At 41.6% G+C, this 21,154-nt stretch overlaps 1 protein-coding gene across 1 annotated transcript in view; it reads right to left on the reverse strand.

Moving 5' to 3' along the window:
* Positions 1-19,475, reverse strand: part of pclob (piccolo presynaptic cytomatrix protein b) — a 55,389-nt gene extending 35,914 nt beyond the window's left edge. Inside the window, exons 1-10 of the mRNA XM_047595567.1 lie at positions 18,560-19,475; positions 17,612-18,427; positions 15,766-16,551; positions 14,753-15,655; positions 13,621-14,562; positions 12,446-13,423; positions 11,381-12,220; positions 9,968-11,200; positions 8,560-9,627; positions 7,119-8,153 (exon numbers count right to left, since the gene is read on the reverse strand). Coding sequence (XP_047451523.1) covers positions 7,119-8,153; positions 8,560-9,627; positions 9,968-11,200; positions 11,381-12,220; positions 12,446-13,423; positions 13,621-14,562; positions 14,753-15,655; positions 15,766-16,551; positions 17,612-18,427; positions 18,560-19,429 — 9,471 coding nt within the window. The 5' untranslated portion in view covers positions 19,430-19,475. The remainder of the gene's footprint in view (positions 1-7,118; positions 8,154-8,559; positions 9,628-9,967; positions 11,201-11,380; positions 12,221-12,445; positions 13,424-13,620; positions 14,563-14,752; positions 15,656-15,765; positions 16,552-17,611; positions 18,428-18,559) is intronic.
* Between the last annotated feature and the right edge of the window lie 1,679 nt (positions 19,476-21,154).

The following is a 21,154-nucleotide window of genomic DNA, read 5'->3' on the forward strand; positions in this document are numbered from 1 at the left end:
CGCTGATAGGAGAAGTAAATAACATTGAAACTTTTAGACATGACATGCATTTGGATGTTACTTAGACACCCATCTAGACAAGATCAGGCACCCCTACCCCATAGCAATGACATTCCTTGAATGCAGCAGCCATCCCCAGCAGGATGCAGCCTGACACATGCACACACACAACAACGGTTTAGCAACAACTAAAAACATGGGAACCAAAGACTTTGACTCCCCACTAACAACATCCTGTTGCCAGACACCACAGGGCACCTTCAGAAGGCCCATGTCCATTCTCTGATGAGTCACAACTGTTTTGGGGACACAAGGGAGACCTACACAATATTAGTAAGGTGGTCATAATGTTATTCCATGATCGGTGTAAATGTATATGTTAGTTTTCTAGCTGATAGGACTGCAGTGGTCTAAGTTTCAGTATGATACACAGTCTTTTCCAGGCAAAGTTAAGATCAAATGCAGAGGGAAAGAGCAGCGGTATTCAAAAGGAACGTTTGACTTTTCATTGTGTACTACATGCCCAACCAATTAGCCAAGATGAACTAGTACACATTGATATTGCTCCAACACTGCATCTGTTAACTCATTTAACCCGCTAATCCTAAATCAGACAGCCAGATAAAAACAAAACTCATACACACATGCACGACATACACACACACAAAAAATATCTCGGTCGACAAAAAAGACCTAATCCCATCATATACCCCTCCAGTGCCAGTCGCTGCCTCAGTCACACAGTCTCAGAGCTATGCATCAAAGCCACAGGCTCTGGAAAGTCGCCATCATCCTTTTGTCTAATTAAATCTGTTTTATGAGTAAAGAGCATGAGCTGCCAGCAGAGAGCTGTGGGAGAGGCTGCTCTACGCGATTATCCCGTCCGCTGGATTGTCAAAGCTTCAGTATGACAGCAGTCAGGAAATTATGCTCTTGACACACAGGTACGCTGAACCAAGATAGATTTGCTGAGCTTTATTCTTAGATTACCTTTAAACGACAACTAAAAATGTAATTGACATCACTGAAATCTGTTCAATGGCTGCACACAAACTGGTCACATTCCTTCTTGCATTATTACCGTCAATGGGAACAAATCTTGTCGACTATGCTCTGGGTAGTATTCATGAGAGGTGTCTGTAGTTCAATAACAATATTGTAAATCAAATCAAAGACTTCTCCAAACAGGAAAAAGCACTATTGCATCTAAGTGAACATGAATTATTCAGTAATTTCATCATATTTCTATAAACACTCATCTTCTTGTGAGTGACCTGTCACCAGGTGACCAAGTAGTTCTGAAATATTGCAATACCAAGATTATAAGGGATGTACTCTGGGCCTGTAGACTACTTCCCTATTTCTCAGCCTCTCTTCAGTACTTTGCTGCTGTTGATACTGGAGCAGCTAAGGTTCTTATTGATTTTCTGGCAGACGCCTTTGGCACAGGCTGTAGCTTGCTAATATACTTGGCTTTCAGCAGCCCCCTCAGAGGAAGGCTCCACATAAATAAAGCCCCTTGATAATAGAGAATGTTGACCTACTAATCTGTAATAAGCAGAGTGCTTTATTCTAAAGACAAGTCAAGTAAAGAAACTCCGTGCCTTTTCCAGTCTGACAAGTGGTGCATCAGCAAACTTCCCTTTGATGGCAGGATGCAGTGCGGTGAAGAGTTGGACAGTGAGGAGGAGGGTGTGGCGTGAGAAGGCAAAGATGCTTTAAAATGCAATAGACAGTGTCAAACGTTTTAAGGGAGATCTCATTCTTTCTCCTCCGACAGAATGCGGCGGCATGTATTAAAGCGGAAACATGAATCTGTTTCAGCGAGATCATCTTGTGGCATAACTGTCACAGCCGTAGAAATGTCATAAAAACAAAGCAAAATCCAATACAATAGAAATCCATCTGTGTAATGAAATCTGAGGCCAGTGACAAGGACTAAATACAGGACAAGTTTCATTGTTTGCATGTGGTGCAAGTCTAAATACATCAAGCAGGACTTCTGCATAGCTACCCCGTGTAAAATATGCTCTGATGAAAGAATAGGGATTGAGCAGGTAGGCCATGCATGGACTCTCCCCACTGTGGTTATTTTTAATGCTGTCACTAGGTGCACCGTGAGGTGTCTTCTCCTCAGAGTGAGGCCAACAGTCTGTGGCAAGATGAAAATATCTTGCGGACAGATCAAGGTTCCATTTCTCCAAACAATCACAAGCATCAACATCATTGGGAATTCCATTAACAAGCCATCTTAAGTTTAAAATAAAAGCAAAAAGGCTCCAGCTTTAAGAAATCATTGCAAATTAACAAGACTGACTCTTTTCATCTACACAAACACACATGTAAATTCAGATACATGCACATGCGATTCAACTGGTCTAGAATGTAGTGCGACATTCATCATATTCATATCTACATATTCAATAGCTCACCAATGACATCTCCCCTTGCCATCACAGATAAGCTAGAAGGACTTGACCTACCCCTTCAATTTTAAGCATAATTCATTTTTCAAAGAGTCATACTACTCAAACTACTATAAATAAAATGTTGTTGTGCTATAGTTGTATTGAACTTGCAAAGAGATCTATAGAAATCTAATCTAATCTTGGTAAAACTGAATTCTGCTCATTAACATTAATCAGGATGGAGAGTAAACACATTGTTGTTTGCATGACTGAAAAAATTCAGCATCAACGTTTATTATAACATGTTGTGTTTTAAAATGTTTCCATCTTTTTTCTTCAGCATCACAGAAAGCTTACCAATAAAAGATTGCTTATCGATTTGGGGAACAAATTGTTCAAAGTGTCCATATAAATTATTGTAGAAAATACCCTTGACTTCTTATATTCATTGTTGTCAAGTAATGGTGCTGAAGAATGATTAGATGACGTCCAGTTTTGATTTATTTGACTGAATCTGGGCAAACAGAATGCTCTTGATCACTTCTGCATTCACCTTGTTTCTTCCATCAGTCGTGCAACCATCAGCAAATCTCAGTGTACTATCCAGTAGCAGCCACACCATCCCAAGCCATTACAGGAACATCATCAATGTCCATGAGTTAGGTAATACCGCTTGTCTTGGGCACACTGTTTTCTTCCCATTTTGACAGACTCATTTTTTCAATTGTCACCCTAGAACTTTGATCCATGGCTCTAACAGTTCCTTTTTATGTGCTTGCGTTACCTTTTGCAAACTGTTTTAGTGGCGAAACCTTCTCTGATTCTGCTCATGAAATGAAATGATCATGATCATTTACATGCCACAGTATGTCATAAACGGACTTCCTTCATGAGAGAAATTAATTCCAGCTTTTCCAAATCGTTTTGACTCAGTAGTTTTTGAGTGTGCATCTGTTTTTTTTTTTAATGTGCTTAACTGTTCATTTAGAAAACCAGATTTCCTTTGATGGCTCTCTAAAAGATTCCAGCCTTCAAATTGCTCTCTTGTAGATGAAGTAAAGGGCACACAGCTGCACAAGACTCAATTAATAGCTATTAACATTGCTTTTGAACCCTTTGCAATTTGGGAAGCGTCAAGAGTATTTCCCACATTGATGTAAAGCTACTTAGATTAAAGCTGAGATTTTTCATTTTAATGACTGTATGGTACTCCCCAAGGCTGCCTCACCTTGAATAATCAGAATCTTTCAAAATATGAGACCTACATACTACAAGAAAATAGAAAGAAATAATAAAACTATTTAGCCAAAGATAGATCCACATGGTAGTGTTAAAAAAAAAGATACAGGGCAATTATCATACTTTCTTGCCTACCACACACGGCGCTGGCAAAGCATGACGCACGTGTGCCCTACTTATCAGACAACAGTCACTCCGAGGCTTTTGATGGCATCAGCTGAAGCAGAACAAGCAAAAGGAAAATGGATTGACTCGCTGCTCGCACTCACATCGCCTGAAGCAGTCTCCTCTGCTTTAAAATACGTACAAGTCCTTTTCATATATTAAAAGCAGGCATCGCTGTGCCCCTACTAAAAAAAAAAAGGTAAGTACGTACATGATAGAGCATTGACATGCACAGCCTTTTTTAGACAAAGCAGGTAAATTGTTTCAAGCTGTTGAGGCCAAGATGCTGTTGTTTGTTTTTTAGCTATTAAGAGGAAAACATATATGCTGTGAACTCCTCCTTTCCATGTCTTGGTGTCAGCAAAAGAAATTGAGAGGTGTGGAATACAGAAGAAGCTTCTTCAGAGTTATTCTTCAAAAATTACTATTACTATTTACTGACAGTCTGTGGGGAGATAAATCTCATTTTCACATATAGCACTATGAGTCAGAATTACTTGAGAGGAAGCAGATTCCATTATTTCTATGAATGATTCTGCTGTATATTTTAGGTCTGACAAAGAATTGTCCCTTAAATCAACCCCTTATATAAACTTAATAATATTATTATTGTGAGGAGACACAATAATGATATTAGACACTAATGCATTTAAACTATGGCATGGGTAAGGCAATGGTCCACAGTTTTGCATTCAACCAAGGCCTGCATGTGTGGATAAGTCACAAACCAGCTCCCCATGTGTATTATTACCACCCACATGAAATTAAGTGGAAATTGCATGGAGCCACTGTCAGAGAGCAGATGGTCTGTAAAGAAATGTCTGCTGTTCTAATGCAGTGCACCATGTTTTGTTGGACTTAATCCATTGCACCTCTACTTATTGGCATATCACAGGGCTTTGCCTCAAATCTCTCACGGGGCTTGGAGATTCCCTGCTTTCTGGTCTCAGCAGATCCCATCTTACTAATGCTGTTGCGCAACCCTCAATCACTCTAATACGTTTTCAGTGTTGCCAGTCTGCGCTCGTCTCATGAGCTGTTATGTAATAATTCTGGCCTCTCCACCCGAGAGATAGCCACAACAATCCACACCAGCACCGTGTAGCGTGTTCCTATGTTTTGTTTGAGTCATTAATTCAAAGACTGAGAATTACATTAAAATGCACAGAGACCACTGACTTGAAATATATTTAAGCCTGATCCCATCTACTGTTTTACCACAAAAAGAGGCAAAATTCTGCCTCTTGCATTCTCTTTCATTAGTGAAAAAAATGGTAACACTTTCTATGAAAGTTGTATTTATAATGCCCTATGAATGCACTCATAACATTTTATAAGGTGTCTATAAAGCATTATAATGGTCATTATTACCATCTATACATATTCACAAGCCGTCATAACCAACTTCATGATGCATTATGACAACTGGTTATGAATGATTATAATTTTAATCTGAATAGTGCATTATAAATATGTCAATATTTGCCTAGTCACTTGTTCATTTTATGATGCATCATAACTACTTTGCTTTGCTAAATGTGCATAGTGATGCATAATGAGTTTTGACTTCGCCTATAGTGCTTTATATCTGTAGTTATAAGTATATGTAATAAAGTTATAATAATGTATACATCTCCCTACAGCACACAGTTATAAACAGCCATGCAATATCATAAGTGCTATTTGTCAGCGCTAAGTAAAGTGACAAGAATATGACACTATTATTAACAGATATAAGTTACTATGAGTAATTAAAAGGTGCAATGAACTAAGTCCCGAGTCTGGCATCTTTACCCCATATGCACAATGTTAATTGTGCATATGCACAATGTTAATATCATTGTATTATATATTATATAATTGTATTATATAATATCATTGTATTATACTATTATATTTGTTTATAATAGTCTTATATCTACAACACCTCATTTGCACTAATTTACCTAAAGCTGACAAATAACACCTATGATATTAACATTGTGCATATGGGGTAAAGATGCCAGACTCGGGACTTAGTTCATTGCACCTTTTAATTACTCATAGTAACTTATATCTGTTAATAATAGTGTCATATTCTTGTCACTTTACTTAGCGCTGACAAATAGCACTTATGATATTGCATAGCTGTTTATAACTGTGTGCTGTAGGGAGATGTATACATTATTATAACTTTATTACATATACTTATAACTACAGATATAAAGCACTATAGGCGAAGTCAAAACTCATTATGCATCACTATACACATTTAGCAAAGCAAGGTAGTTATGATGCATCATAACATTAACAAGTGACTAGGCAGATATTGACATATTTATAATGCACTATTCAGATAAAAATTATAATCATTCATAACCAGTTGTCATAATGCATCATGAAGTTGGTTATGACGACTTGTGAATATGTATAGATGGTAATAATGACCATTATAATACTTTATAGACACCTTATAAAACATTATGAGTGCATTCATAGGGCATTATAAGTACAACCTTCATAGAAAGTGTTACCAAAAAAATAAAAATGAAAATAGCTGCATGGCAGTGATTGTACTATTTTTCGCCTTTTGACAACAGGAGAATATTCTAGTAAAAATACATTTGCAGCTCACTAACCCAGAACAAGGCGTGTTTGACTGCACACAGATTAACACCAGACAGCAAGTATAATATCTAGTGAATTACTTTATGTTACTAATAGTTTTCATGATTCAGTAAGAGCTATTAAATAAATCACAATCTGTAATCATATTAATGTAATTTATGTGTTGAGAAGCCTTTGTGACACTCCTTTTGCAGGGCAGTGCATTACACATTCAAACCCCTGAAGCAAATAGTTATATTAAAGAGAACAGTAAAATGTTTTACTTTTGGATATGAAAGTAGCCATGTATCATCAGTACTGACATTTGATTTTCTCCTGTGTGGAGATTATTTCTAGATCTAAACCTCTAAACAAAAACATATTAGATATTATAGAATATGAAGACTAAATATGTCTGTTCTCATGAGGCATTACAAATGGATCACTCTTTACTCTATAGTCAGCTTAGATAACTTGGTTCGTTCAGATTCATGTAAAATTGGGAAATACTTGACCATTAAGCTCGTTCAGCTGTCCAGTAGCACAAATGAATACTGGTGCTCTCCTCACAGTAATACAAATAACACCAAGTCATAATAGTTTTTCCTGAACACAGGGCGACTAATATCACAAAACAAAACAAAACAAAAAAAAAAGTTGTAAATCACAATGGAAATTATTTCTAAGCTTAACTTTAAAAATGAACTTTGTGCCACTCACCACTGCTGTATGAGGCATGGGGTTAAATCCACAAAGATTGCAGACAGTGTTCTTGCATTCAGTACAGGTGTTGTAATTGGGAGTATCCTTGGAGCCCATGTTGAGTTCGACCTTACAGAGTGGACAGTTGGACTCACCCGCCTTAGAAGCAACCTGTGTCACTTCTGTGGGTTTTGGGAGCTCTGGTGGGGCTTTCTCTACTTTGAACTGCGTTGATGGAGTAGGCTTAGCCTGTTGAGGTGGCTCAGCTTTTTGTGCAGAAGGTGGTCTGCTATCCTTAACTTCCTTAACCAACTTAGGAGAAACTGGAGGTGTAGTTTTGGGAGAAACGTGGGCTGTAGTTGACATCTTACGCGAAGATGGTGGTGTAGTTTTAGATTCATCTTGAACAGCTGAGGTTATCAGTGTAGATGCAGAACTAAAAATAGAGGATCCAAACCCAAACATCTTCCCAGTCACTGACTCAGCAGGTTTTGCTGCAGCTGGTTGTGTTTTAGAGGCACCAAAGCCAAAGAAGCCTCCTGACTCCTGCTTAGTAGCCTGAGCAGGCTGTGGTATAGATTTAGGGGGAGGGGTCACAGATTTTGAAGGTTGTGGTGGCAGTTTGCCATCTTCTTTTTTTGCAACAACTGGCTTTGCCTCTGGCTTTGTAATTTGAGAAGTCACATGTGGGGGTTTTTTAGCCTGTTGCTGCCCAGTCACATTCTGGCCTTGTCCTTGTTTGACACCAGAAAGCTCCTGTGTCTTTTGTAAAGAATCCTTCATTGTTGAATCTATCCTCTGGACTGCAGCTGTTACCGAGTCCTCAGTTTTGAGCATTTCCTTTTTGTCAAGAGTTGTTTGAGAGACTTCTTTTTGGACTTCTGCAGATATTGTAGGCTTCTCCTTCTGGTCTAATATCTGCATGCCCTTTTCTTCAGCAGTTGTAGAAACCTTGCTTGGCAGAGGCTGTGGTTTCAATACAGCAGGTTTAGTGGGCTCTGATACACTTAGGGCTCTCTGCATCTGGCAGTTTAGACAAAGCCACTCCTTCACCTGGAGAAAGTACAATGGGAAGCATAAACATAGTTATGTCATCACTGACAATGCAAAGTGAATTCACCTGCTTCATGCATCTTAATGTCTCAATTAATTCACATAAACTGTAGTCATGTTGTTTGAAAATAATATTTCTTGATTCATACTTAAAACAGACTTTAATATTCAGTAGTGACTGTTGGCAGTATGTTAAAGATATTTGATACTTAACATGAAAAATTCTATTATTATCTATTACTAAGCAATATTAAAAAACTCATGTTATGAATTTTTTCCTCTAATGGGATGATATATTCTAATTTAATAATTAAAATGAGCTGAAATTAGTCAGTAAAGAAGTACAGAAAGGAATTAAAGTAGTCAAGTTAAAGTTAACATAACACTTGTGAGGATGGTGATTTACCTCTGTCACATTTGGCATTGGATTAAATCCACACTGGTTGCAGACAGTGGTCTTGCATTCTGTGCAAGTATTGTAGTTGGGGGAATCCTTTGAGCCCACATTGAGTTCGACCTTACACAGTGGACAATTGGATTGGTCTGCTTTTGAAGCACCTTGGGTTTCTGTTGGTACCTTGGGGACCTCCGAAGTCGCTTTGTCCACTTTGGCTTGTACTGTTGAAATAATCTTTCCCTCCTGTGCTTTTTCTGTTTTCTTCTCCTCGTTTTTTAGGGCAGCAGGTGGTTTGGTGTCTTTTGCAGGTACTTTTTTAGGAGAGTCTGGTGGTGTAGTCTTAGCAGTGACATTGGTTGTGACGGACATCTTACGTGGAGTTGGTGGTGTAGTTTTAGGAGTGACATTGGTTGTGGTGGACATCTTACGTGGACTAGGTGGTGTAGTTTTAGGTTCATCCTGGACAGCTGAGGTTATCAAAGTGGATGCAGAGCTTAAGAAAGATGACCCAAAGCCAAACATCTTTCCTGTCACAGACTCATTGGATTTTGCCACAGCAGGCTGTGTTTTAGGACCACCAAAACCAAAGAAGCCTCCCGAGTCCTGTTTTGCTGGCTGAGCAGGTACAGATTTAAGTGGGGAGGTCCCAGCTTTTGGATGCTGTTGTGGGGATGGTTTTACTGCCTCAGGAGCAGATGGAGCAGCAGCCTTTTGCTGCGGGGTACCGGCCTGTTCTTTTGGTACAGAAGGCTTTTGTAAAGTGGGTGAAACATCAGTCTTTGTGACAGTAGATGGAACAGTTTTGTCAGACAATAAAGCAGCTGTAGGGGCAATTTTCTTTGTTGGTACTGGGGAGCTAGATTCTTTGGTTGTGGGAACATCAACAATTTCATTTTTGATTGCGTCTGGTTTAGGAATATCTCCCTGAGAAGTTGACACTGGCGTTGTTTTCTTCTGTGTTGTGGCAGGGACCTCTTTGCTTGGTGATGGTTGTGGTTTTATCATAGGAAGGCCCGGAGGTTCGGAAGCTCCAAGTGCTCTCTGCATCTGGCAGTTGAGACACAGCCATTCCTTCACCTGCACAGACAATGTAAAACATGAAGAGGTTATAAAATACTAAGAACTCTAAAAACTATTTATCGATTTCTATTGGTCTAATTAAACACAGCACATTGAGAAACAGAACACATTTCCACTATGTTAAAAGGAATAAAGCACAGAGAATGTACTTTTACAAACACACACACAGAAAAAAAAATTCACAGTGACTTTCAATTCTAATTCACAAAAAGTAAACATTAAATTAGATAGCAAGATGATCAGTTTACTGAACTGTGTACTGATCAAGAAGCATACTAAGAAAATTAATCTTTAAATGTTTTTTACTATTATTTTGTTGATGTTTTTTTGTATTTACCTCTGTTACATTTGGCATTGGACTGAAGCCACACTTGCTACAGACAATGGTTTTGCATTCAGTGCAGGTGTTGTAGTTGGGAGGATTTTTGGAATCCATGTTAAGTTCCACCTTACACAGTGGACAGGTAGACTGACCCACTTTGGGAACAGCTTGGGAAGCGTCTGTTTTTTCAGGCTCTACTGGGCCTTTGTCTCCATTGGTTTGTCCTGGTGCAGGAGCCTTGGCCTGCGGATGCTGGTCTGGGATCTTCTCTACATCATGTGTCTGAGCAGCATGTGGTTTCACCTCCTTTTCTGAAGTAATCCTTGGAGAAACTGGAGGGCTGGACTTTTGTAATTCTGTCATTTTGTCAGAGACTTGCTGGCCAGACATTCTCCGTGTGCTTGCTGTTGTCTGGGACTCAACTCCCGATGCTGGTTGTGTAATTTTGGTCTCATCTTCAACAGCTGAGTTAATCAAAGTAGATGCTGAGCTGAGAAGGGATGAACCAAATCCCATCATCTTCCCTGTCATCGCTTCAGTTGCTTTTGAGGCGACATGTTGAGATTTGGGACTTCCTGACTCTTGTTCTGCTGGCTGTGCTGCTGGTGGAGCAGTTTTTTCTAATGATGTTTCACCTAGTTGGGATCCTTTGTTTAGAGTGTTTTGGGGCTGTTCTGCATCAGAGGATTTGATTAGCTGATCAGAGGGTTTCTGAGCTGTTTCGGCTTTCTCATCTTCTCTCTTTTCTGATACTGCTTTAGTTTGGGGAACAGTGGGTGGAGTGGCATCCTCTTTTTTCTTAGTTGGTGTTTCAGAGGTGGTGGCAAGAGCAGACTGAGCAGGCAGTTCTGTACTAATGTCTGAAATGAACTCTTTGTTTGAAGGTACAGTGGCGGTTGGAACATTCTTGGCAGACGGCGAACTAGCTTTCTCCGCTTTTGTTGGGGCTGAAATAGAAGCCAGGATACCTTTTGCAGGTGGTGAGGTGGTGGTTGGTGTTTGAATTATATCAGTTGTCTTTTGTGGTGGACCTGGTGTTGGGCTATCTTTCAGAGTTTTGTCTGGAACTTCGGACTTTTGTGTTGAAATTATATCTTTCTTTTGACTATCAGTGACATCTTTTTGGTCAGAGGCCAGTATGGACATTTTGCTGGGTGATGCAAGAGGTTTCATCACTGGAGGTTGTACTGATTCAGTTGCTGTGAGGGCTCTTTGCATCTGACAAGTTAGACACAGCCACTCCTTCAGCTGTAAGAAAAAGCATATTATTTTGAGTGGTATTGTACAGCATGAGGGTCATATGAATTTGTTTAAACCATCAGCTTTTAAACACATACAAATCCCTAGAACAATGTAGATGCTATACATATACAGTATGCAACGATATATGCATATTTAATACACACATATTGATTGAATCACACTTACCACTGACTCATCTGGCATTGGGTTAAATCCACACTGGTTACAGACTGTGCTCTTGCATTCAGTGCAGGTATTGTAGTTAGGCGGCTCCTTAGAACCCTTGTTGAGTTCAACCTTACAGAGTGGACATGTGGACTTGCTTGAACTGACAGCTGCTTGGGAGACTCCTACATCCTTTGGAGGCTCTGACAGTCCTTTGTCCACTTTGGGCTGTACCAGTGGAGGTGTCTTAGACTGCTGCGGTTGGTCTGGCTTGATTTTCTCCTTGGCAGCAAGAGATTTGATCTCCTTTGTAGTGGACATTTTGGGGGAAACTGGTGGAGTTGTCTTGGGCTGGTCCTGAACAGCTGATGTAATCAAAGTCGAAGCTGAACTGAAAATGGAAGAACCGAATCCAAACATTTTTCCAGACACAGACTCTGTCGGCTTTTCAGTATCTGGCTGAGATTTGACACCACCAAAACCAAAGAAACCTCCTGACTCTTTTTGTGTCGCTGCAGTGGCATTACTTTGCTTACGTTCACTTTGCCTTGTCTGGTCTGGAGATTTGTTGGGACTTGCCATTTTCTTTGGCTCTTGTGGTACTTTCTGAGAGGGAATTGGGCTGGCCTGTTTCTGAGCCACTGGCTTGTTGGCAGTTTCAGATGCAGGTGGCTGCGCTGATACAGATTTTTTCCTTTGAGGTGAGTGCGGTGCTGATAGGTCTTTCTTTTCAGGTTCAGCTGGGTTAGTCATTTCTTTCTTTTGGAGTTTTTCAGTGTGAGACTTGACAGCAGAGGCTCCTGTGGGCTGTTCTCCTAGAGCCCGCTGCATCTGGCAGTTGAGACACAACCACTCCTTTACCTAAAAAATAACAATAAAAAAAATTTATTACACACTGTTAATTAATCTGTGTTCAGTTATCCATCATTTAATAGCAATTATCTAGTCTTATTTAGTATTTAGTATTATTGTTATTCCTGGAGCTGACTAAATGATGTATTCCAGAGAAATAATTTAGAAAAAAAAATGTGGTGACAGCAGTGACAATAATATATAATGAATAATGCTTGTTTTCTCAAATCTTACCGCTGTTTCATTTGGCATAGGATTAAATCCACATTGGTTACAAACAGTGTTCTTGCATTTCGTGCAGATGTTGTAGTTAGGTGTCTCCTTTGACCCCTTGTTGAGTTCACCCTTACAGAGTGGACAGGTGGACTGGCCTGGTTTGACAGCTGCTTGGGAGGATCCTGTAAGTTTTGGAGACTCTGGAGGAGCTTTGGCTTTTACCAGTGGAGGTGTCTTGGTCTGCAGGGATGGCTCTGTTTTCTTCTGCTGCTCTGTCTGCTGGGAAGCAGGGGACCTGATGTCATCTGCTTTGGGTTGTACTGGTTTTGGACCCTTATCTTGTTGTGGTTGCTCTGGTTTGTTCTCCTGGTCTACTTTCTTGACAGTTGGAGTTCTCGAGTCCTTTGCAGGGGACATCTTTGGAGAAACCGGTGGAGTCTGATCTCGAACCGAGGTGATTAAAGTGGATGCAGAACTGAAGATGGAAGAACCAAAGCCTAACATCTTCCCACCCATTGCTTCTGCAGCCTTTGTAGCATCAGGTTGAGATTTTGGACCACCAAAACCAAAAAAGCCTCCCGACTCTTGCTGTACTGCTTCAGTGGCATTACTGACCTTACGTCCAGGTTGGTTTGCTTGATCTGGCTGTTTCTCTGTCACCATTTTCTGTTTTTCTTGTAATGTTTTATGGTCATGTGCTGGGCTTCCCTGTTTCACTGGTGCAATAGTAGCTACAGATTTGCTTGACTGAACTGATGGTGTTGATTGTTTTCTCTGTGGGGAGACTGGTTCCGAAGTCTGCGTCTTTTGCGGTGCAGGGTCTGAGATTTCCTTCTTTTGAGCAGTAACTGATTTGGAAGAGTCATTCAGCTGAACTGCAGCAGTTGAAGGAACCTTATTTGGTGATGTTTGAGACTTAAATGGGGGAGGTCCTGGAGGCTCAGAAGCCCCAATTGCTCTTTTCATCTGACAGTTAAGACACAGCCATTCTTTTACCTGAAATACAGTAGTGAACAGATTACATGTTGGTTTAGAATTAAGAATACAATAATTAGGCAAACAAAATGAAAGACTTCAATACTGAGGTTATTATTAAAAGATAGACCAATGAGAAAAGAAACATTTTAAATGTGCTAGAACTAAGTGTATAACAATCAATGAAAAAATGTTTGACGTTGTACTCCAGTACTTACCTCTCCTACATTCATGGAGTTAAATCCACACTGGTTACAGACAGTAGTCCTGCACTCAGTGCACGTGTTGTAGTTGAGAGGATCCTTGGAGCTGATGTTAAGCTCAATCTTACACAGTGGACAGGTGGTCTGGTCTGCTTTAGGAGGATTTTGCGAGGTTGTTGCTGTCTTCGGTGGCAGTGGTGGATTTTTGTCCTGTTTGGATTCATCTGGTTTCTTCTCCGACTCTGGCTTCTGAGCAACAGTTTTTGGTTCTCTCAATGGCGACATTTTGGGAGAAACTGTTGGCGTGGTTTTTGGAGAAATCTTGGGCATAGCAGATATCTTGGGAGAGACTTGTGCTGGTGCAGACATCTTACGAGAACCTGGTGGTGTAGTCCGGGATTCGTCACGAACAGCGGATGATATCAGTGTGGATGCTGAGCTGAAAATGGAGGAGCCGAAGCCAAACATCTTTCCACCCATGGATTCTGTTGTTTTCGAAGCATCAGGGCCTGTTTTAGGACTACTCAAACCTGATTCCATCTTAGTCTGTTTTAGTTCAGGTTGAGGTGCCTGGTAATTTGGCTTCTGTTTGTCTAAACTGCCAGGTATAGTTTTCTGACCAGGAGCTGGGCTAGGCTGTGTTTCATTTTCTGGCCCTTTAGCAGCCTTAACTGTGGGTGTTACTGCTGTAGGGTGTGTCTTCTGAGGAGAACCTGGTGTGGAACTCCCCTTCTTTTGAAGTGTATCGGGCACAGGAGTCTCTGTCTTTGGAGATACATCAGATTTCAACAGTTCCTTCTTTAGAGTTTCCACTTGTTTAGGAGCTGTTATTTTCGGATGTACAGCAGATGGAGGTATTTTGTTAGTTTCATTTTGTGGTTTCAATGGAGGCCCTGTGTGTTCAGAAGCACTCCGAGCTCTCTGCACCTGACAGTTCAGGCATAACCATTCATTCACCTGCAAAGAGAAAAATTGTTTAATTAAAATATGAAGAATTCAACAGTTGTATTGTGTTATACTTATAATAACATTTAATATCTACATATGCACTTCAAGCTAGCAGTGTATTCCTGTTCAATTATTAACTGTCCCATGCTTGTAGAGTCTTTCACAAATTTGTATTTTATCTAATTTTTGCTATTATTACCTCTGACACATTTGGCATTGGATTAAATCCGCATTGGTTACAGACAATATTCTTGCATTCAGTGCATTTGTTGTAGTTGGGAGCTTCCTTGGAGCCAACGTTGAGTACCATCTTACAGAGTGGACAGTTAGATTGGCCTGCTTTAGCTGAGGAAGTCACAGCATCTTTCTGAGGCTCTGAGGGCTGTTTGTCAACTTTGGCTTGTGCCAATGGAGAGGTCTTGGGCTGTTGAACTTGCTCTGGTTTCTTCTCCTGCTCATGTTTCTGAACGAGAGGTGACTTGGTTGTGTTTGCCACAGGCATCTTGGGAGAAAGCGGTGGTGTTGTTTTGGACTCATCTTGGGCTGCTGAGTTTATTAAAGTAGATGCTGAACTGAAGATGGATGAACCAAAGCCAAACATTTTTCCACCCAGTGAGTCAGCAGGCTTTGCAGCGTCAGGTTGAGGTTTGGAACCACCAAATCCAAAGAACCCTCCAGATTCCTCTTGTTTAGCAGACGAAATATTACTTTTATTAACTCCAGTTTGATTTGTCTGGTCCGGTGATCTATGAGTACCTGTCTTCTGGCCTTCCTGTAGAATTTTCTTACCAGTAGCAGGACTGACCTGCTCCTGTCTTTCAGGAGCTTTCGCTACTTCACTCTTTGCTGGCTGCTGTGCTGTTATAGGTGGTTTGTGGTGTGGGGATCCTGATGGGGAGGCCTGCTTTACTTTGGATTCAGCAGATACTAGAATTTCGTTCTTTTGAGATTTATCTAGGGAAGGAGTTTCCTTCTTCAGGGCACTAACAGGTGCAGTGACTTTATTTGGAGAGGCTTGTGTTTTCATCAGTGGAGTTCCTGGAGGCTCAGATGCTCCCAATGCTCTCTGCATCTGACAGTTAAGACATAACCACTCCTTCACCTATAAGAGAGCACAGTGGTAAAGTTAGTAAGACAGTAGTCAAATTATAATTAAATTGCTGTAGAAATATCTGATGGTTTTTTTAGTCTGCAGTACTTCTCTTATCATACCTCCTTAACATTTGGCATGGGATTGAAGCCACACTGGTTACAAACAGTGTTTTTGCATTGAGTACACGTGTTGTAGTTGGGAGGATGTTTCGAGCCCACATTGAGTTCCAGTTTACAGAGAGGACACGTAGACTGGCCTGCCTTGGAAAGAACTGGCACAGCTGATGCTTTCTTTGGCATATCCGATGGAGGTTTGTCTGCTTTTGGCTGTACTGATGGTGAAGCCTTGACTTGCTGTAGTTGTTCTGGTTTCTTCTCCTGTTCTTTTGCAGCTGACTTCTTGGGAGAAGCCGGTGGTGTAATTTTTGGCTCTGCTGATGTAATCAAAGTGGATGCAGAGTTGAAGATTGAGGAACCAAAACCAAACATCTTCCCAGTCACTGACTCAGCAGGCTTTGTAGCCTCTGTTTGACTTTTAGTACTGCCAAAACCAAAGAAGCCCCCCGACTCTTGCTGTGGAGCTGCACTGAGATTTCCTTGCTTTTGTGCAACTTGACTTGTCTGGTCTGTTTGTTTCTGAGGACCTTTCTTCTGGCTCTCCTCAGGTTTTGCCTGACCAGGAGCTGGGCTGACCTTTTTGTGACTGTCTGGTTCTGGAACCTTAGCTGGCTGTGCTGCTGGCACTGGACCTTTTTTCTGAGGAGAGCCTGGAGCAGACATCTTCTGTAGCGTGGGCTGTGGTGGAGTTGTCTTTTTAAAAGAACCAACCAAAGACGTGGCTCTCTGAGGTTCACTTGCTTCAGTGGCTCGTTTCACCTGGCAGTTTAGACAAAGCCACTCATTTCCCTTGAAAAAAACACAAAGCACAAAAACATATGCGTTTGCAGTTACACATATGGAAGGAAAACCACAAAACTGAGAAGCTAGGATATGAGGTTTCATTTTCTGAATGAAAAAAACAAAAATACATTAATGTATACATTAGGATGAATATAGGACTTGTTGCCTCAAATATCGGGTAATCTTGAATAGCTGTATGATACGATAAACACACTATCCATAATATTTTTTCTTTGGGTATGGCAACACGCAAAATGTCAAATCAGACATTAATTCTGATGACATTATTGCATAAGTGCTGAAGTGAGTTAGGCAAGTTAACACTCATTTGTTTAGCTTACAAATTATGAATCCAAATGACAGTAGTGATTGGTTTAGATGATCCTTTGAAAAATACAAATTTTCCACATATGTTCACAAATGTACAGGTGTGACTTTCCTTGCTGGTCTTGTTTTAGCACTATTTTAGCTGTTAGTTTGAGCAGTATCGTGAGATCAAGTAGCCCTAGGCTGTCCTTGGCAAGGGAGATGCTAACTGCATTGAATTACATAGTGAAGTGTCAAGTTTTTTGTGCTTCACATTGCCTCGCAGATGCCTTGTCCATGTACTCTGTTTGTGGTATTCCCTACAAGACAATACCCATTAGGTTTGTACATGTGATGTGTGTGTGTGTCATTCATCTGTGTGTGTTTTTGGTTTCAGCTTTTAAAGGACAAGTCCAGTATTCAGAGTGAACTATTAACAAATTAACAATTTCCAGGAGGAATTGTCTTTAAAGTGTGTGTGCAATCACTCAGTAGAAAGTAATGTGATTGTAAAAAAACAAAAATTTAAGTCATTTTCACTTTGAAGAGCTGTGGGTCTAGATAGACACCACATGTGTTTGCTTTAGTGTAAGCTTGAGCCTGTCCAATCTGGCCAAATATTCTATTCAGCATTCTCGTTGTGATTCTTAGTCAGAGGATTTTACAGAATGATTTTTCACCTTAAAAATGACAAATTCACCTCAGTTTTGATAAAATGAAACATGCCTTTGTCAATTAGTAAATGAAAAACATGTCTTACCTCTTTTACATTTGGCATGGGGTTAAATCCACATTGATTACAGACAATGCTTTTGCATTCAGTGCAGGTGTTGTAGTTGGGAAGATCCTTTGCGCCCACGTTGAGCACCACCTTACAAAGTGGGCAAGAGGTTTGTCCTGCTTTCGGAGGATTTGGGGAGGTTGCTACTGCCTTTGGAGCCATTGATGGGGATTTTACCACTGACTGCTGAGCATGCTCTTGTTTCTTGCTTTGCTCTGGCTTCGGGACAGAAGAGGGCTTGGTCTCCTTTGCGGGCTGCATTTTTGGAGAAATTGGTGGTGTGGTTTTAGGCTCATCCTGAACAGCTGAAGCTATTAAAGTAGATGCAGAACTGAAAATGGAGGAACCAAAACCAAACATCTTCCCACTCACTGACTCTTCTGGCTTTGCAGCTTCTGTTTTAGCACTACCAAAGCCAAATAAACCTCCCGATTCCTCCTTGGGAACCGAGGTGGCACTGCTTTGCTTGCGTCCAGCCGGACCAGTCTGAGATGGTTTTTGAGATGCTCTCTGGGTCTCAGGCGTCATTTTGTGAACAGGCGCTGGACTAGCTTGTTTTTGACTTTCCGGTCCTTTCACAGTTTCACCCTTAGCTGGCACTTTTGTCGACTGCATTTTCTGAGGTGACCCTGGTGCTGATGAGTCTTTTTTGACGGAGTGAACAGGAGATGGTGTCTGGTTTTGAGGAGCAGGAGTTTTATTAGGTGTGGCGGCTTTTTTTATGGGAGGCCCGGGTGATCCAGAAGTTCCTTGAGCTCTCTGTATTTGGCAAGTAAGACAAAGCCACTCACGCCCCTAAAAAAAAAAAAAGACATATAAAGTACACTTTCAGACAGATAGTACACACAGATAAAATGTTACATAATAATTGATAAACTTTCATATAGTGCAGGGAAGTTTATGTTGAAATACAAAGCCATAACTTACATCTGAGTCTGGAGGGCTGAAGCCACATAAGCTGCACACCTCAGTTTTACACTGTGTGCAGGTTTTATAGTTCGGAGGATCCTTGGTACGCACATTAAGTTCTGTTGTTGTACACACTGGGCAAAGAGACTTTGCCGCTGCTTTTGATTGAGGCCTGGCTTTCGTGACTCCTGGTGATGACGACCCTGCCAGAGTCTGGCCAGGTGTACCAGGTCCCTTAATCCCTTGCTTGTCAGAGGACTGCTGACCAATTTTTGGTGACCCCTGCTGTTGCTGTCCCAACTCAGTCCCAACCTTTGTTGACCCTTGCATCCCGGCTTTTGCTGATTCTTGGTGTTGAGTGCCAGTCTTAGCAGGACCCTGCTGTTGCATCCCTGCCTTAGGTGGGACCTGCTGTTGAGATGATAACTTAGGAGATCCAGGTTGTGCTCCACTCTTTGAAAGACTCTGCTGTTGAGCTCCAGGCTTAGGTGAACCTTGCTGCGTTGGACCTTTAGGTTGGTTTTTGGGGGGTTCTCCTTTAAACTGAGCATCAGGCTGTGTTCCTGGCTTTGAAGTAACTTGCTGCCCAGCAGGCTTGTTTGAAGGTCCAGTCTGTCCATTCTCATGCAGCTGTGGTGAGCCTTGCTTAGTAGGAGGCTGAGTCTTTTGCATAGGTGGACTCTGGCCTGATTTTGGGGGGCCCCGCTGCTGCTGTGGGCCTTTCCCAGAGCCAGCTCCTGCCTGCTGCTCTCCAGATGGCTTTGCCCCCTGCTGGGGAGATGATTTTTTGTCCCCCTCTCCATCATCTCCAAACAAACCAAACTTATTTACAGCAGAGGACATGGCAGTTAGGGGATTAGCCCCGCTGAGAAATTTGGAGGAGAACATATTTGGGTCCTCCTCCTCCTCCTCCTCCTCCTCCTCCTCCTCTACCTCTTCCTCCTCTTCCTCCTCCTCCTCTTCCTCCTCCTCCTCCTCTGCCTCCTCCTCTGCCTCCTCCTCTGCCTCTTCCTCCCCCTCCTCCTCTGCCTCCTCCTCCTCCTCCTCACAAGAGCTGGAATCTACAGGACTATCAGAGTCAGAGCAGGATCTGTCTCCTCTTTGTCCTGGCTCTCCTGTCGAGGTCTGAGGGGGAGCTGGGGCTGGACCTGTGGATGGGGCATCTACAGCCCCACTGCTGTTGGTGCTGCTGCCACTGCTGCTGCTCCCTGGGTTCTCTTCTGGCTCAGCATCTACACCAGACTTCCTAAATTCATGACAAACAGAAAGTGAGAGGAAGCGTGAGATCACAGGGAACAAGACAATGGGGTGGGATATTGACAGAGAACGTGAGAATTTACTGTCTCAGCCAATATGCTGTTTGATAGACAAAATAAAAACAGCATACTAAAGGGTCATGGATACAGGAAAGGCTAATACTAGGACACATGATAACATACATCCACTGGACATTTCATAATTTTTAGACCAGTCAACTGAATTGTGACCAGATATGTTAACGTAGCACAGAGGACCTGGCTTTAGTGTGTTACATAATATGTGGTAACTCTTCATCTAGAGGGATGCATCTTTATCCAAATCCGTAAACTGCACATTTTTACAACAGATCAGAGAAATATTCACCTGAATTAACTATGTTTACAATGTGAAATAAAATTTAAAAAAAAAAGCTGAATAGCAGAGCTTGATAAATCACATTTAATTTCATCCCGCCTGAAACGATTATCATTTGCATTGCAATTGTTGCCTCTATACGGAGAAAGCCATAAACGATTCAGCTTCACTTTCATTTACTCGGCACCGACTGTTGCTGCTTTCAGGACCATGGACAGAGTCAGAGCCGCTCCGCTGAACACAGGGTACATACAAATCTCAGAAATCCCCCTTTTTCCCAGACGGCACTACAATGAAGACCAATGCTCAGAACAGGGACCGGATACTGCTCTCCGCAGACCCGGCTTCTACAAACCCGGGTCAAATGACCGTTTCTCCGCTGCTGCTTTTTCTTGCAGCGTGAAACAAATTGACTTTCCATCACCCAAATGGCACCTGGTGAGACATGTTATGCAGTACATGCTTTACAGCAGCAAGGCGAGTAAACACAGGAAATCGAGCTCTCTCTATCTCTCTCTGGAGAAACTGCAGGCACATCCGGGTAGGGGCCCGTAAAATAATGAATGGGAAGTAAATTTAGATATTTTCTTTTCCAAAAGCAACATCAACGACAGTACATGTCTAGTGCGAGCCACTGTGTTTCTCAGGGGGCTATTGCAGTTGGATTTGACGTTTACTACGCTCTGCCCACTAACAGCAATGGTTCAGCCATAGTCGGTAGATCTGATGCATCCACAGCGTTTTCTATAATGAGGAAGCAGCATGCAGAAAGCCAGACCACTCTGAACCGGACTACGTGCATAGTCCGCAGAAGATACGATGTGATGACAGCTTTGAGCACACGACTGAATGAAGGGGACAAAAACACATTAACATCTATTTGTGTGCCCTTGACCAGGCGCCTCTTCAGATTTCGGAATGGCCGGTAATATTATAAATAGTTTTAAACCAGCCCAAAAGAGAGAAGAACCCCACCAAAAGCCCCGTCATCGTTGTCAT

Source organism: Mugil cephalus, chromosome 10 (assembly GCF_022458985.1).
Source record: "Mugil cephalus isolate CIBA_MC_2020 chromosome 10, CIBA_Mcephalus_1.1, whole genome shotgun sequence".
Taxonomy (NCBI): Eukaryota; Metazoa; Chordata; class Actinopteri; order Mugiliformes; family Mugilidae; genus Mugil; species Mugil cephalus.